This window comes from Coregonus lavaretus (genome assembly GCF_964263955.1).
Source record: "Coregonus lavaretus genome assembly, chromosome: 2".
NCBI lineage: Eukaryota > Metazoa > Chordata > Actinopteri > Salmoniformes > Salmonidae > Coregonus > Coregonus lavaretus.
The window spans coordinates 7,305,166-7,322,171 of record NC_139989.1 but is presented as its reverse complement, the minus strand read 5'-3'; the positions used below and the strand labels follow the sequence as shown (position 1 = coordinate 7,322,171).

The 17,006-nt window shown below is 43.4% G+C and overlaps 1 protein-coding gene across 1 annotated transcript in view; it reads right to left on the bottom strand.

Annotated features, from left to right (window-relative positions):
- Nucleotides 1–9,215, bottom strand: part of LOC311100152 (sodium channel protein type 2 subunit alpha-like) — a 156,785-nt gene extending 147,570 nt beyond the window's left edge. Inside the window, exons 1-2 of the mRNA XM_084140932.1 lie at nucleotides 7,526–9,215; nucleotides 3,847–3,975 (exon numbers count right to left, since the gene is read on the bottom strand). Coding sequence (XP_083997058.1) covers nucleotides 3,847–3,975; nucleotides 7,526–7,746 — 350 coding nt within the window. The 5' untranslated portion in view covers nucleotides 7,747–9,215. The remainder of the gene's footprint in view (nucleotides 1–3,846; nucleotides 3,976–7,525) is intronic.
- Between the last annotated feature and the right edge of the window lie 7,791 nt (nucleotides 9,216–17,006).

Below are 17,006 nucleotides of genomic sequence, written 5' to 3'. Positions count from 1 at the left end.
TCTGAGCCTTACCTACAGTCTACTCCTACTTCAAACACGGTTTTCTCACAGGGGAGACAGTTAATGCATGGTGGGGATGTTCAAAATTGTTCCCTTAGAAAAAAGGTGCCGTATGTCCTCCGTGTTTAGACCATCCACAGTAGAAGGTCAGGAGCAAAATATATTATTCAAAAGCAACTTAAGGTGGTTTCTACACCCACACAACCAAAGCCAAATATAACATTTGAAGAGTAAGAAAATCGGTAATGGGTATTCAATTCAGGATACATTCTAAAATGTTGGAAGTAAAAGTTTGCTCTGCAACTGTTGGCTAAAAAAGCAAGAGGATTGAAGTATAGTGAAGTAAAACAGGGTTTTCCAGTATGTCTCACAACATTGTCCCTGTACAGTGGCTTGTGAAAGTATTCACCCCATTTGGCATTTTTCCTATTTTGTTGCCTTACAACCTGGAATTAAAATGGATTTTTTGGGGGTTTGTATAATTTGATTTACACAACATGCCTACCACTTTGAAGATGCAAAATAATTTTTTTTGTGAAACAAACAAGAAATAAGACAAAAAAAAACTGAAAACTTGCTGCAAGTCTCTTGGGGTATGTCTCTATAAGCTTGGCACATCTAGCCACTGGGATTTTTGCCCATTCTTCAAGGCAAAACTGCTCCAGCTCCTTCAAGTTGGATGGGTTACGCTGGTGTACAGCAATCTTTAAGTCATACCACAGATTCTCAATTGGATTGAGGTCTGAGCTTTGACTAGGCCATTCCAAGACATTTAAATGTTTCCCCTTAAACCACTTGAGTGTTGCTTTAGGAGTATGCTTAGGGTCATTGTCCAGCTGGAAGGTGAACCTCCATCCCAGTCTCAAATCTCTTAAAGACTGAAACAAGTTTCCCTCAAGAATTTCCCTGTATTTAGTGCCATACATCATTCCTTCAATTCTGACCAGTTTCCCAGTCCCTGCCAATGAAAAACATCCCCACAGCATGATGCTGCCACCACCATGCTTCACTGTGGGGATGGTGTTCTTGGGGTGATGAGAGGTGTTGGGTTTGTGCCAGACATAGAATTTTCCTTGATGGCCAAAAAGCTCGATTTTAGTCTCATCTGACCAGAGTACCTTCTTCCATATGTTTGGGGAGTCTCCCACATGCCTTTTGGTGAACACCAAACGTGTTTGCTTATTTTTTTCTTGAAACAATGGCTTTTTTCTGGCCACTCTTCCGTAAAGCCCAGCTCTGTGGAGTGTACAGCTTAAAGTGGTTCTATGGACAGATATCTCCGCTGTGGAGCTGTTCAGCTCCTTCAGGGTTATCTTTGGTCTCTTTGTTGCCTCTCTGATTAATGCCCCCCTTGCCTGATCCGTGAGTTTGGTGGGCGGCCCTCTCTTGGCAGGTTTGATGTGGTGCCATATTCTTTACATTTTTTTATAATGGATTTAATGGTGCTCCGTGGGATGTTCAAAGTTTCGGATGTTTTAAAAAACCCAACCCTGATCTGTATTTCTCCACAACTTTGTCCCTGACCTGTTTGGAGAGCTCCTTGGTCTTCATGGTGCCGCTTGCTTGGTGGTGCCCCTTGCTTACTGGTGTTGCAGACTCTGGGGCCTTTCAGAACAGGTGTATATATACTGAGATCATGTGACAGATCATATGACACTTAGATTGCACACAGGTGGACTTTATTTAACTAATTATGTGACTTATGAAGGTAATTGGTTGCACCAGATCTTATTTAGGGGCTTCATAGCGAAGGGGGTGAAAACATATGCACGCACCACTTTTCCGTTATTTATTTTGTATAATTTTTTGAAATAAGTTATTTTTTTCATTTCACTTCACCAATTTGGACTATTTTGTGTATGTCCATTACATGCAATCCAAATCAAATCCATTTAAATTACAGGTTGTAATGCAACAAAATAGTAAAAACGCCAAAGTGGATGAATACTTTTGCAAGGCACTGTATTACAGTAATACAAATGTCACATTATTTTGTTTTACATTCATAAAGAGCAGCCCTCCATATTGACGTCAAATATTGATTTATGCTTCAGAATTGAGGATCATTCATCTCATCTGAGTCATACAACACTTGATCTCCAATTGGACTGTCAGTAACTAATCCTGATGTTATTGATTTTCAGTTAACCTCCCATCAAAATCCATCAGTTTAAACTAGAGATATCTGTATTTTTTTTGTCTCAATCCACCACATCTGCCAGTGTCGCACTTCCGCATCTGCGGTGAAAGGTGGCAGAGCTAGAGCGACGTTTATCAGACCATGAGACATCCCGAAAATCGGTCTTCTCACAAAAACGCCTGTAGCGTCCGAACGGTTTTACCTACAAACTATTATGGAAAGGGAAGACTCTCACGAACACGATGGTGGTCTCAGTTTGACTGTCTTTTATGCCATTTATGAATGTGTTATTCAATGCGTTTCTATGGGTTTTTGTAGTAAAGGCCAAAATCAATATTTTATCAATTAACATTTTCATATATTTTTTATGGGTCCTAAAAATCCAAATCAAATAGCTAAATGATCCATAGTATGACCATCTTAAAACAATTCTATATGTTAGCTTAGCACCACCCCCCCCCCCCCCCCCCCCCCGTAATATGGATGCATCAAAAAGACGTTAGGTCAACTTCAAACAGCTGAGTAGTTTTCATAGAACTGTACTCTCCTCCAATGTATAAAAAAGAGGAGGTAAGAAAAGCATTCCGCAAACTTGTACTTCCAGTGACATTTTTCTGTCGAACATTAAGGGATTTGATTAAGGAGTAAAGAGGAGCGATAGAGGGAAGTCACAATACAGCTTGTCAGACAACAAATATAATACAATACACTTTTCACACTATTCTGCCAACCCAAACCGTACTTTGCCTGCTCAGATGTTTTCCTTTCACATTTTCCATTCCATCATGGTTCCAGTAACTATGGTGGATCCATAACCAGGCCAGCACAGTACAGCTTGGCTCGGCTCAGTAGTGTGAAAAGAGTATTAGAGGAGTAATCAAAAGGGCATCCATTGCTTTGAGAGTGTAGATTGGATTACAGGTTAAAAGGAAGTAGAGGGCAGGTTAAAAGGATGTAGAGGGCAGGTTAAAGGGAAGTAGAGGGCAGGTTAAAAGGAAGTAGAGGGCAGGTTAAAAGGAAGTAGAGGGCAGGTTAAAAGAAAGTAGAGGGCAGGTTAAAAGGAAGTAGAGACAGGTTAAAAGGAAGTAGAGGGCAGGTTAAAAGGATGTAGAATGCAGGTTAAAAGGAAGTAGAGGGCAGGTTAAAAGGAAGGAGAGGGCAGGTTAAAAGGAAGGAGGGGGCAGGTTAAAAGGAAGGAGAGGGCAGGTTAAAAGGAAGGAGGGGGCAGGTTAAAAGGAAGGAGAGGGCAGGTTAAAAGGAAGGAGAGGGCAGGTTAAAAGGAAGGAGAGGGCAGGTTAAAAGGAAGGAGAGGGCAGGTTAAAAGGAAGGAGAGGGCAGGTTAAAAGGAAGGAGAGGGCAGGTTAAAAGGAAGGAGAGGGCAGGTTAAAAGGAAGGAGAGGGCAGGTTAAAAGGAAGGAGGGGGCAGGTTAAAAGGAAGGAGGGGGCAGGTTAAAAGGAAGGAGAGGGCAGGTTAAAAGGAAGTAGAGGGCAGGTTAAAAGGAGGAGAGGACAGGTTAAAAGGAAGTAGGTTAAAAGGAAGGAGAGCGCATGTTAAAAGGAAGGAGGGAGCAGGTTAAAAGGAAGTAGAGGACAGGTTAAAAGGAAGTAGGTTAAAAGGAAGGAGAGGGCAGGTTAAAAGGAAGTAGATGGTCACATAGTAACAGGAGAGATACAGAGAGGTCTACTGTAACAAGAGAGATACTTACGCCATGACAATCACACTGAAATCCAGCCAGTTCCACGGGTCCCGCAGGAAGGTAAATGGCCCCACACAGAATCCCCTCGCCAGAATCTTTATCAACGACTCAAACGTGTAAATGCCAGTGAAAGTGTACCTGGGCGGGTGTACGGGGTAAGGGAAGGGGTCAAAAGGTCAAAACATTAGCAGGCAATGGCATAAGCTAGGGTGAGGGGCAAAACATCCCTCTTCTTCCTCCACATGGTTCCCCGACTTCGAGTGCAGTTCAAATAAAACATATATTTTTAAGAAGAAATAAACCAAGAGGAAAGGGACAGAGACAGAGATAGACATGTAGCAGCTTTAGGGAGAGACAGAGACATGTAGCCGCTTTAGGAAGAGACAGAGACATGTAGCAGCTTTAGGAAGAGACAGAGACATGTAGCAGCTTTAGGGAGAGACAGAGACATGTAGCAGCTTTAGGAAGAGACAGGGACATGTAGCAGCTTTAGGAAGAGACAGAGACATGTAGCAGCTTTAGGAAGAGACAGAGACATGTAGCAGCTTTAGGGAGAGACAGAGACAGACATGTAGCAGCTTTAGGGAGATACAGAGACATGTAGCAGCTTTAGGAAGAGACAGAGACATGTAGCAGCTTTAGGGAGAGACAGAGACATGTAGCAGCTTTAGGGAGAGACAGAGACAGACATGTAGCAGCTTTAGGGAGAGACAGAGACATGTAGCAGCTTTAGGAAGAGACAGAGACATGTAGCAGCTTTAGGGAGAGACAGAGACATGTAGCAGCTTTAGGAAGAGACAGAGACATGTAGCAGCTTTAGGAAGAGACAGAGACATGTAGCAGCTTTAGGGAGAGACAGAGACATGTAGAAGCTTTATGGAGAGACAGAGACATGTAGCAGCTTTAGGGAGAGACAGAGACATGTAGCAGCTTTAGGGAGAGACAGAGACATGTAGCAGCTTTAGGGAGAGACAGAGACATGTAGCAGCTTTAGGAAGAGGCAGAGACATGTAGCAGCTTTAGGGAGAGACAGGGACATGTAGCAGCTTTAGGGAGAGACAGAGACATGTAGCAGCTTTAGGAAGAAACAGAGACATGTAGCAGCTTTAGGGAGAGACAGAGACATGTAGCAGCTTTAGGGAGAGACAGAGACATGTAGCAGCTTTAGGGAGAGACAGAGACATGTAGCAGCTTTAGGAAGTGACAGAGACATGTAGCAGCTTTAGGGAGAGACAGAGACATGTAGCAGCTTTAGGGAGAGACAGAGACATGTAGCAGCTTTAGGGAGAGACAGAGACATGTAGCAGCTTTAGGGAGAGACAGAGACATGTAGCAGCTTTAGGGAGAGACAGAGACATGTAGCAGCTTTAGGAAGAGACAGAGACATGTAGCAGCTTTAGGGAGAGACAGAGACATGTAGCAGCTTTAGGGAGAGACAGAGACATGTAGCAGCTTTAGGAAGAAACAGAGACATGTAGCAGCTTTAGGGAGAGACAGAGACATGTAGCAGCTTTAGGGAGAGACAGAGACATGTAGCAGCTTTAGGGAGAGACAGAGACATGTAGCAGCTTTAGGAAGTGACAGAGACATGTAGCAGCTTTAGGAAGAGACAGAGACATGTAGCAGCTTTAGGAAGAGACAGAGACATGTAGCAGCTTTAGGGAGAGACAGAGACATGTAGCAGCTTTAGGAAGAGACAGAGACATGTAGCAGCTTTAGGAAGAGACAGAGACATGTAGCAGCTTTAGGGAGAGACAGAGACATGTAGAAGCTTTATGGAGAGACAGAGACATGTAGCAGCTTTAGGGAGAGACAGAGACATGTAGCGGCTTTAGGGAGAGACAGAGACATGTAGCAGCTTTAGGAAGAGACAGAGACATGTAGCAGCTTTAGGGAGAGACAGAGACATGTAGCAGCTTTAGGGAGAGACAGAGACATGTAGCAGCTTTAGGGAGAGACAGAGACATGTAGCAGCTTTAGGGAGAGACAGAGACATGTAGCAGCTTTAGGGAGAGACAGAGACATGTAGCAGCTTTAGGGAGAGACAGAGACATGTAGCAGCTTTAGGGAGAGACAGAGACATGTAGCAGCTTTAGGGAGAGACAGAGACATGTAGCAGCTTTAGGGAGAGACAGAGACATGTAGCAGCTTTAGGAAGAGACAGAGACATGTAGCAGCTTTAGGAAGAGACAGAGACATGTAGCAGCTTTAGGGAGAGACTGAGTCACAGGACAGTAAGAATGAGAAGCATGTGGACAGTACAGCCCCGAGGGAATGAAACAGACAACAAGCTCTTTGACAGCAGTGCTCCTTGATGAGTTAAGCAGGTCATCAAGACAAGAATGGGCATTAAAATCCAGGGGGTCACTTAATTGTAATATAATATAAATTAAAAGAGAGAGAGCGAGAGAGAGAGACACTCTTCAGAGTCAGAGGCAACAGAGACTGGGATGGAGGATGCAGCATTTGGAGGAAGTGCACAGCCATATTCCTTTTAGTCTTTGTCATTGTTCCTGACTGTAAGGTTAAGAAGGGAGACTGTGACTGGTTGGGAGTCATTGCATGCTACAGATCGTGCCGATTAGTAGTGTGTTGTTGACTGCGCAGATTCCATTGGCAGAAAGACTGACATAGGATAACCCTTTTTGGTTCCAGGTAGAAACACTTTTAGTTCCAGGTAGAACCCTTTTGGGTTCCATGTAGAACCCTCTGTCGAAAAGATTTTTACATGGAACCCAAAAAGGTTCTACCTGGAGCCAAAAAGGGTTATTCAAAGGGTTATCCTATGGAGACAGCTGAAGAACCCTTTTAGGTTCTAGATGGCACCTTTTTTTCTAAGAGTGTACTCTGGTTTTAGACTCAGAAAGTTTCAAAGAAAGGGCAGTTGCTTCTCACAACATAGCAGACTAGACTATGTTGGTTACATGTCTGTGGGTCAAATCCGCTCTATCCATATGACACATGCCTCTGCCTAACAGCAAATCAGTGTGTGAGATGGACTTATACTGTGAATGATTGACTAAGAGAGAATAGTGACAGAGACAGAGACAGAGACAGAGACAGAGACAGAGACAGAGACAGAGACAGATAGACAGATAGACAGATAGACAGATAGACAGATAGACAGATAGATATATAGATAGATAGATAGATAGATAGATAGATAGATAGATAGATAGATAGATAGATAGATAGATAGATAGATAGATAGATAGATAGATAGATAGATAGATAGATAGATAGATAGATAGATAGATAGATAGATAGATAGATAGATAGATAGATAGATAGAGATTCAACTGAATGATAATTCCCATTCCATCATTGATTTAGCTTTCAATTGTTTGTTTATCACAGTGTTTGGTTGGAATATGAATCCCTTTAATGAAAATTTAAGAATGCATAAACGGTATGTGACACCCATACCATGGTTGTTCATTCCGATGTAGCATAGCAAGAGTGCAATTAGCAAATTAGCCGGGTACACTAAAATCGTGAACTTACTTGCAAATTGTGGTTGGCAAGGCAACAAACACCTGGCAAAGCGTTACATCAGGACACATAGGGCACAGAGGATCAATACAGTCAAAGAGGGTTGAGGGAACAGAAAGAAGAACACAGAGAGAATTCACAGAAGCTAGCGTCAATGCTGAGAGACAGAGATGATGGGCGAATAAGGCATACTTACTCGACATACTTGGCCCAATACGCTGGTTCCGACATGGCCATGAAGCAACAGTTGGTCAAAATAGTGCACATTATGAACAGACTGAATAACGTGCACGTGGTTAAGGAAAATGGTGGCATCAATAACAACATATACATATATTGCAACAGTACTATTCTGAATATTAATACGTAGTGATTATGCCCAAGTATCCCGTTTAGGTTTGTTTTGCCTGCTGTCATATCACTCTACTGAGCACAGTGAATAGAAGAAAGAAAAACATTTTCAAACACTTTGTGTAATATTGTTCTTATCCCTGTTTAGTAACACTAAAATAACCCCAAGTAATAACATTGTTGTTACATACTATTTCAGTGATCAAAAGCTACATTGGCACAGAATTATACACTATGTGAAGCTTTGCCACTAGGCTGAGGAACCATCTCTGCATGTAGGCGTGTAGTGTATATTTTAATCGTTTTAAATATTTTCAATGTTTAGGAAACCAAATTATCTGAAATAATAAATATACTGTCGAAAATATCTGTCCAAAGTAAGATGTATATCACTTTTAAATACTCACAGTGCATCATTGCAGTGCATTTAAATTATAGGGGCAAAGAGCAAGCACAGAACAAATATTCAAAGTATTTGCTGGGGCAAAAGCTAATTAAAAGCTAATTAACGGCAAAGATTATACCTCAGCTGTTGGTTAGACTTGGCCACCATGGTGCTAATAGCATTATCCTCCCCCTCCCCCCTCCCTTCTCATTTCATGGGCAAAATTAGAACATCCGCCTTGCTGTGTGGAGAGTGGCATGTGGAACCCAAACTGCCTATTAAAAAGCATATTAAATATGCAACTTCAACACAGCCAGTGAGGTGGAATTGAGGAGGTGTTTTGGAAAGTTGGTGACTTGGCCTATATTTTAAAAGATTTTGATCAGTTGATATCCCTCTGTATTTCAATGTTGATCCGTTGATATCTGTCTATCGAAAATCTCTCAATAAAATAAATAGTCCCTCATTTGCATTTACAGTTGGAAATGGCTTGCTGTAGGCTACGCCAAATGCGCTGGGCTATTCGTACGGGAGAACGTCCTGTGTTCTTATTTTTGCTTGTATTTACAGATGGTTCGGAAAAACCCTTGTGATGAGTAACCTTGTGCTTAGGCTTTAGGTCAGAGGGCTACCAGCAGGCAACTAGAGTTTGAATCACTGGTCAGTTATACAATCAAATGACTCCCCTGCCAAAACTGAGGTGTCAAAATAATGGCTGCCGTGTCATAAGTCGCTTTGCCTGAGCAAGCATTACTATGACGGCTTGTTCAAATTCCCACACTCACAGACAGCACTTTACTCAAATAAGTCACCATAACGATAAGCACCCTGGCTCTACAGAGTCTTCCAGAGCACCCACACTAGAGAAAGTCAACTTCAGCATTATGTACAAATCATACTCCTTCCAAAAGCTGCTAGGGCCTGGAATCACAGGGTTTGTTAATAAATCGCTAGACAAATGTACACAGACTGTTTTTTTACGCACCAACTGCGAGTCGTCAAAGCATATCTCGGCGGAAGCTTTTGCATGAATTCTCATCCTTTTATAGAATGCTTACTTAGGTCTCTGACGGCTTAATCTACAGGCTATATTATATAGTCTCGCTTTGATGACTTCAATCACATTTTTGTAGTGCTGTACCCACTTTAAAGTAAGTGTGTTCTGGCTACAACCTCATTGATCCTTAGTTAATAATCAAACATGTACCCTGGCCCAAGGACCCCTGGGTAATCAGCTATCGTGAGGACACATGGCATCTCTGACGCCGCCTCAAAGTGAGCGCTTTTCACCACTCTGTCAGCTCACACATGCACACATACAGGCGTGACACTGGCATGAACAGAGAGATAGGCACACGCATAAAAGGACGAGCCGACGCAGAATCGTGTGTGTGCACGTGTTCTGTGTATATGGTTGATGTACGGTACATATTTTAGTATGTGATTGCTCATGCTGCCGTCTTGACAGCTATCAGGCAGAGTAGTCATACGGTCCTACATCCTAAATCCCAGCCCTCGTATTTAATCGCAGAGCTATGACATCTCATATTGGGAAGACTCCGCCCCCGCCTGGCGCCATAGCGACACACCAAGGTGTCAGGTGGGTGGACTGGAGGCAGACCCTCGCATGGGGCCCATGGGTTGTATGAGAAGAGGGTTATCTCTTGCCCCTCCACCCCGCCCCACCCCATCCTAACCACCCCCCCCTCCGCCCCCACCCACACAACACCTTTAGAGACGACCTATTCCACCCGCTTATCAGGCTGACAAGAGCAAAGTGTCCTGCAGCCTAGTATTTCTCAACACCCGCAAACGCCGCTCCCGATATTTATAGCAGGTCTCAGCGGAGGAGGATAGGAATAGGGGGAGTTTGGCGGAGGAGGGGTGGGGTGGGGGGGCAACCTTCCTATAATGTGTCGGTGGACAAAACAAAACTAAAGCTCTGGTCAATATCATGTAAAAAATCTAGTCACATTTTTTTCAGGCAGATTCAGTCACTTCCTGGCTTCCACTGGATGATGGGTAACTGTGTGTCATAGCTACAGGAACCATCAACATTCCCATACCGTTCCCATAACTATGGATACCTTATACAATGGCCTTGGTCACTACAGCAAAATCCCATTCCTATAGGGGCTTCCCGAATCCTCTGAGAAAAGAACATGGTGTTGTTAGCTTGTGATTTACAGCATCACTTGACTGAGCTTACAGTAACCATCCAGTCTATACATAACCTAACAGTAACCATCCAGTCTATACATAACCTAACAGTAACCATCCAGTCTATACATAACCTAACAGTGACCATCCAGTCTACTACATAACCTAACAGTAACCATCCAGTCTATTAATAACCTAACAGTAACCATCCAGTCTATACATAACCTAACAGTAACCATCCAGTCTATTACATAACCTAACAGTAACCATATGTCAATACATAACCTAACAGTAACCATCCAGTCTATACATAACCTAAGAGTAACCATCCAGTCTATTACATAACCTAACAGTAACCATCCAGTCTATACATAACCTAACAGTAACCATCCAGTCTATACATAACCTAACAGTAACCATCCAGTCTATTACATAACCTAACAGTAACCATCCAGTCTATACATAACCTAACAGTAACCATCCAGTCTATACATAACCTAACAGTAACCATCCTGTCTATACATAACCTAACAGTAACCATCCAGTCTATTACATAACCTAACAGTAACCATCCAGTCTATACATAACCTAACAGTAACCATCCAGTCTATACATAACCTAACAGTAACCATCCAGTCTATTACATAACCTAACAGTAACCATCCAGTCTATACATAACCTAACAGTAACCATCTAGTCTATACATAACCTAACAGTAACCATCCAGTCTATTACATAACCTAACAGTAGCCATCCAGTCTATTGCATAACCTAACAGTAACCATCCAGTCTATACATAACTTAACAGTAACCATCCAGTCTATTACATAACCTAACAGTAACCATCCAGTCTATACATAACCTAACAGTAACCATCCAGTCTATACATAACCTAACAGTAACCATCCAGTCTATAACATAACCTAACAGTAACCATCCAGTCTATTACATAACCTAACAGTAACCATCCAGTCTATTACATAACCTAACAGTAACCATCCAGTCTATACATAACCTAACAGTAACCATCCAGTCTATAACATAACCTAACAGTAACCATCCAGTCTATACATAACCTAACAGTAACCATCCAGTCTATACATAACCTAACAGTAACCATCCAGTCTATACATAACCTAACAGTAACCATTCCAGTCTATTACATAACCTAACAGTAACCATCCAGTCTATACATAAACTAATAGTAAACATCCAGTCTATACATAACCTAACAGTAACCATCCAGTCTATTACATAACCTAACAGTGACCATCCTGTCTATTACATAACCTAACAGTAACCATCCAGTCTATTACATAACCTAACAGTGACCACCATGGTTGCTGGAGGGTTCATTACTGTTTGAGTCTATGAGTCAGTGACAGCTTGAGATTAAATCTGTTTTGGAGTATGACCTCTAAAATGAGTCTAACGCACATAAGGCAGGGGACAATTCTTGAAGAGTTCCATCTGTGTTGAGACATTTTGAAGAGATACTAAAATACTAAAGGTCCTGTGTAGACTCCTCTCATTCATTGATTTTGCGTAATAAAACAGTACAATACAAACTAATAGTGGGACTGACATTTCCTCTCTTCACTGATAGTGAGAGACAGCAGGCAATACCAACGGCTCAATTCTGAGCAGCTCAGCTCCCTCCCCTGTCTCTATTTACCCCCATCAGTACACAATGTCAACATGATTACAACGAGAACGACATGATTACAACTAGACAAACTGAACTAGAGTACATTCTAAGGCTTTGGTTCCCTCCCAAATGTTGTTCAATCTCTGCTCATTGATTTTCAAGTGTTGGTGGTGTTGTGAGCGTTCCATCAGAAAGGATATGAGTGTACTAAAACCTTTATTGATGCTCTTCTAACAGGATGAAAGGGGCTAAAAATATAGAGTGCAGATGTGGCACTAAATCGGAAGATGGCCTTCCCTTTGTTCAGTACTATAAATGTCTGTGGAGAAACAGGAAGTGAGAGAGACAGAGAGAGAGAGGAAGAATGTGAGAGGGTGGGTGGGGGGGGGGGGGGGGGTGAGAGATCGAAAGAACCAGAGAGATGCATCATGGTTAAGGACAATATGGCATGGCAATAAACATGTACAATAAACTTGCGGTGGCACCAACCACACACTTACAGTACATCTACACACACACACACACACACCCAAACATAAGCACTGATTACATGGCAAGCCCCCCGTGCTGGTGCTCTCTGCTCTGTAAAGAGACATTACACTCGTGTCCGATGTAGGGTTGCATAATTTCAGTAACTTTCCCAGCCCATATTTTCCAGAAATACTGAATTTCCTGCCTATTACATCCTGATTCCGGGAATGTTACAACAGAGATTCCTGGAAAACCTAGGAATTTTGGGAAAGTTACTGGAATTTTGCAACCCTGGTCCGATGTATTCAGACCTCTAAACAGACTAATGATGAGTCCACATCCCAAGCTTTCATAGTCATCTGAAAACATCTCTTAAAATGTAGTTCATATAGTACCAGCAGGTCTATCCACTCTCTGTCGGTGTGGGCTTGCATAGACCTATTGGATTATCAGATGGCCTGTGCCGGTTAAGGTAAACAATGAGGTTGGTTTGGTTTGGTTTATTTGTTCCATTCCCCTACAAAACCTTTGGGAAATTAGCAGGAGCTCTTATCCTCTGGAGGAGAGAGAGAGAGAGAGAGAGAGAGAGAGAGAGAGAGAGAGAGAGAGAGAGAGAGAGAGAGAGAGAGAGACAGAGAAAGGGGTGCAGGAGGGATGGGGAGAGAGAGATTGAGGGAGAGTTAGAGAGAGAGAGAGAAAGAGACAGACAGAGAGAGGGGGGGTGCAGGAGGGATGGGGAGAGAGAGAGTGAGGGGAGGGGGGGAAGAGGCAGAAACATTGAGGAAGAGAGAGGAAAGTGAGGAGAGGACCCACAACTGTATCCACCTGACATGTCCTCTATCCCCAGGAAAACTATCTATCCCCAGGAGAACTAGCTCTACAGACCTCAGCCTCCCTCTGTATCCACCAACCAAAGCTCCTGACTGATGAATTTTGAAAGGCCAATTTTAAAACTGAGCACCTTTGTCACGTTCGTTGAAGGACGGGTCAGACCAAGGCGCAGCGTGATATACGTACATGTTTATTTACTGATAAACACCACAACAAAACAACAAATGAAACGTGACGTCCAAGGTAGCACACACAACATACCTTACACGGAACAAGATCCCACAACTAGACAGTGCCAATAGGCTGCCTAAGTATGGTCCCCAATCAGAGACAACGAGCGACAGCTGCCTCTGATTGGGAACCACACCGGCCAACATAGATCCACACATACTAGATCGACAACATAGAAAAAGCACAACAAGGAAATATACACACCCTGACTCAACATATAAGCGTCCCCTGAGTCAGGGCGTGACAACCTTAAAACCAGTACTCTAGCCTCTGTCCTTTTCACATACTGTAACGGTACAATTTCCACTCCCTGGGCAACTGATTAAATCAAATCAAATGTTATGTCCTCAATTGCTACACACTCAAATCACTTAAATCCAACTCATGCCAAACCAACTACGGCCATAGCTGTCAGTTCAATTAGATTTATCCACCAGCTTAAAAGCTTAATATTCACATCCTGGAATACATGTTATTCTCAACTACTGTCCTACAGTACCCCCAGGGTTGCACATTCTTGTTCCAGCCCAGCACTAACACACCTAATTCAACTTATCAAGCGGCTTGACGATTAATTGAGTAGTTCAATATGGATGTGCTGGTGCTGGGCTGGAACAAAAATGTGCCATTCTGGGAGATATACTGTATAGAATGACTTGATGAGGCACCCTCCAGTCTACACAGTTGGGGACACACAACCCCATTTCAAAACTGTTATTAAGGAAGAAGGACTGTGTGAGAAACTGATAGTGGAGGCAACACTAAACCATCATCAGTCTGTCTGTCTGTCTGACTTATCCTTTCATTCATAAGTCAGTCCTACCTTTTGCATCCTGCGAACACACATACGTGCACGCGCGCGCACGTGCACGTACACACACACATATCCTGAATCATCAGCCCAAACAGGCCCAGTCACAGGGCCCAAACATGGACATGGGGAATCCTTTCAACCCGTCCTCAAAGGCCACAGACAGTTTCCATTAAGAATGATGACACACACACGCACATGCACACACACACACACACACACCATTTCAGAGCTATAAGGATGGTCACTGTGAGTACATCAGAGATGTGTTTCAGAAGGGGAAATTGGTTCAGATGAATAAAAGAACACAGGAAGATGTTCCAGTAATTGGAACGGTACTAAAGACGAAATCCTTCTAGGAGGTCCAATAGACAAAGGAAAGCAATGTCAGTGATGATATAAGAGGTGACATGTTCTTAGATACACATTCAACACTCACAGGCATTCGAACACAAGTACAAGGACACTTGAGAGAGAGACACCCACCACCTCACGCACACACACAAACACACACACACCCACACACCCACACACACACACACACACACACACACACACAGCTCCTCCCATTCTCCCACCACCATCACCCCCCAGAGCTCACTCTGTGGTTCTTGAAGTAGAACGGGTCAAAGTCCTCCAGTGGGACGCCCACCAGGCCGGCGGGGATGTCGCCGAAGATGCGCGGCAGCTGTTTGCCAGCCTCCAGGTCGGCCCGGGGCCGGGGCAGCTCCACGTCTCCCAGGTCCTCCTGGTAGTGCTTGGTGCGCCGGGCCTCTTCCTCTGCGATCCGCTGCTCCACGGCAGCCAGAGACTCCCGGGAGAACCGGTGCAAGCTGTCAGGACCCGGTGGTAGCAGCAGGGTGGCCATCTTCTCATCCTGAGTCTCCTGTCCTAGGGTTGACTTCACCAGCTACCAGGGGGGAGAGGGGAGGGAAAGAGAGAGATAGAGAGAGGGAGGGAGAGTAGGGAGTAGGGAGGAGGTGATAGGGAGAGGGAGTAGGGTGTGGGAGATAGAAAGACATAGAGAGAGGTAATCAACAGGGCAGTCACACAGGGGTATCACTCCTAAAAGCAGACCTCAGTTAACGTAGAACCCTTTCCTGCAGTCAAATAACCAAATCGCCCTCTAGTGGCCTCATGGGTGGAATGTTATTAATATTTTTCATAATTTCATAATTATACACTTTTTTTGTTTTTGTTTTATCCCTCATCAATCTCCACACAATACCCAATAATGACAAAGCAAAAACGTTTTTTTTTTTTTGGGGGGGGGGGGGGGGGGGGGGGGGGGGAATTATTAAAGATAAAAACCAGATATATTCAATTTACATAAGTATTCAGACCCTTTACTCAGTACTTTGTTGAAGCACCTTTGGCAGCGATTAAAGCCTCAAGTCTTATTGGGTATGACGCTACAAGCTTGGCACACCTGTATTTGGGGAGTTTCTCCCATTCTTCTCTGTAGAACCTCTCACGCTCTGTCAGGTTGGATAGGGAGAGTCGCTGCACAGCTATTTTCAGGTCTCTCTAGACATGTTTGATCTGGTTCAAGTCCGGGCTCTGGCTGGGCCACTCAAGGACATTCAGAGACTTGTCCCGAAGCCACTCCTGCGTTGTCTTGGCTTAGGGTCGTTGTCCTGTGGAAGGAAGGTGAACCTTCATCCCTGTCTGAGGTCCTGAGAACTCTGGAGCAGGTTTTCCACAAGGATCTCTCTGTACTTTGCTCCATTCATCTTTAGCTCGATCCTGACTAGTCTCCCAGTCCCTGCCGCTGAAAAACATCTCCACAGCATGATGCTGCCACCACCATGCTTCACCGTAGGGACCATCAGGTTCTTGGTCACCTCTCTGACCAAGGCCCTTCTCCCCCGATTGCTCAGTTTGGCCGGGCGGCCAGCTCTAGGAAGAGTCTTGGTGGTTCCAAAATTCTTCCATTTAAGCATGATGGAGGCCACTGTGTTCTTGGGGACCTTCAATGCTGCAGAAATGTTTTGGTACCCTTCCCCAGATCTGTGCCTTGACACAATCCTCTCTCGGAACTCTACGGACAATTCCTTCAACCTCGTGGCTTGGTTTTTGCTCTGACGTGCACTGTCAACTGTGGGACCTTATATAGACTGGTGTGTGCCTCTCCAAATCATGTCCAATCAATTGAATTTATCACAGGTAGACTCCAATCAAGTTGTTGAAACATCTCAAGGATGATCAATGGAAACAGGATGCACCTGAGCTCAATTTCAAGTCTTATAACAAAGGGTCTTAATACTTATGTAAATAAGGTATTTCTGTTTTTTATTTGTAATACATTTGCAGAAATTTCAAATAAACTTTTTTTGCTTTGTCATTATGCAGTATTGTGTGTAGATTAACGAGGAACATTGTTTATTTAATCAATTTTAGAAAAAGGCTGTAAGGTAACAAAATGTGGAAAAAGTCAAGGGGTCTGAATACTTTTCGAATGCACTGTATATAAAGTGTAATATTGGGATCTAAACTCCAAATGTAATACATTTCAACTCTACATCTGACATGGTACAGGGGTCTTCTTTTTTTTGTGTGTGAGGTGTAGACTTTTGTTTCAAAGTAGATTTGTTTAAGACTACCAAGAAACACTGTGTGACCCTGATTTAGCCCACTGCAGTAAAAGGTTTAATGTCCTATTTGGCTGCTATCGTACTGTACAGATAGACCAAGCTTGGGGGGGTTATCATAATGAAACAGTTGTCATTGTCATTGATATTGCCTCCCATTCACTCACATCATCACTTCAGACGAGGACAGTTATTCTG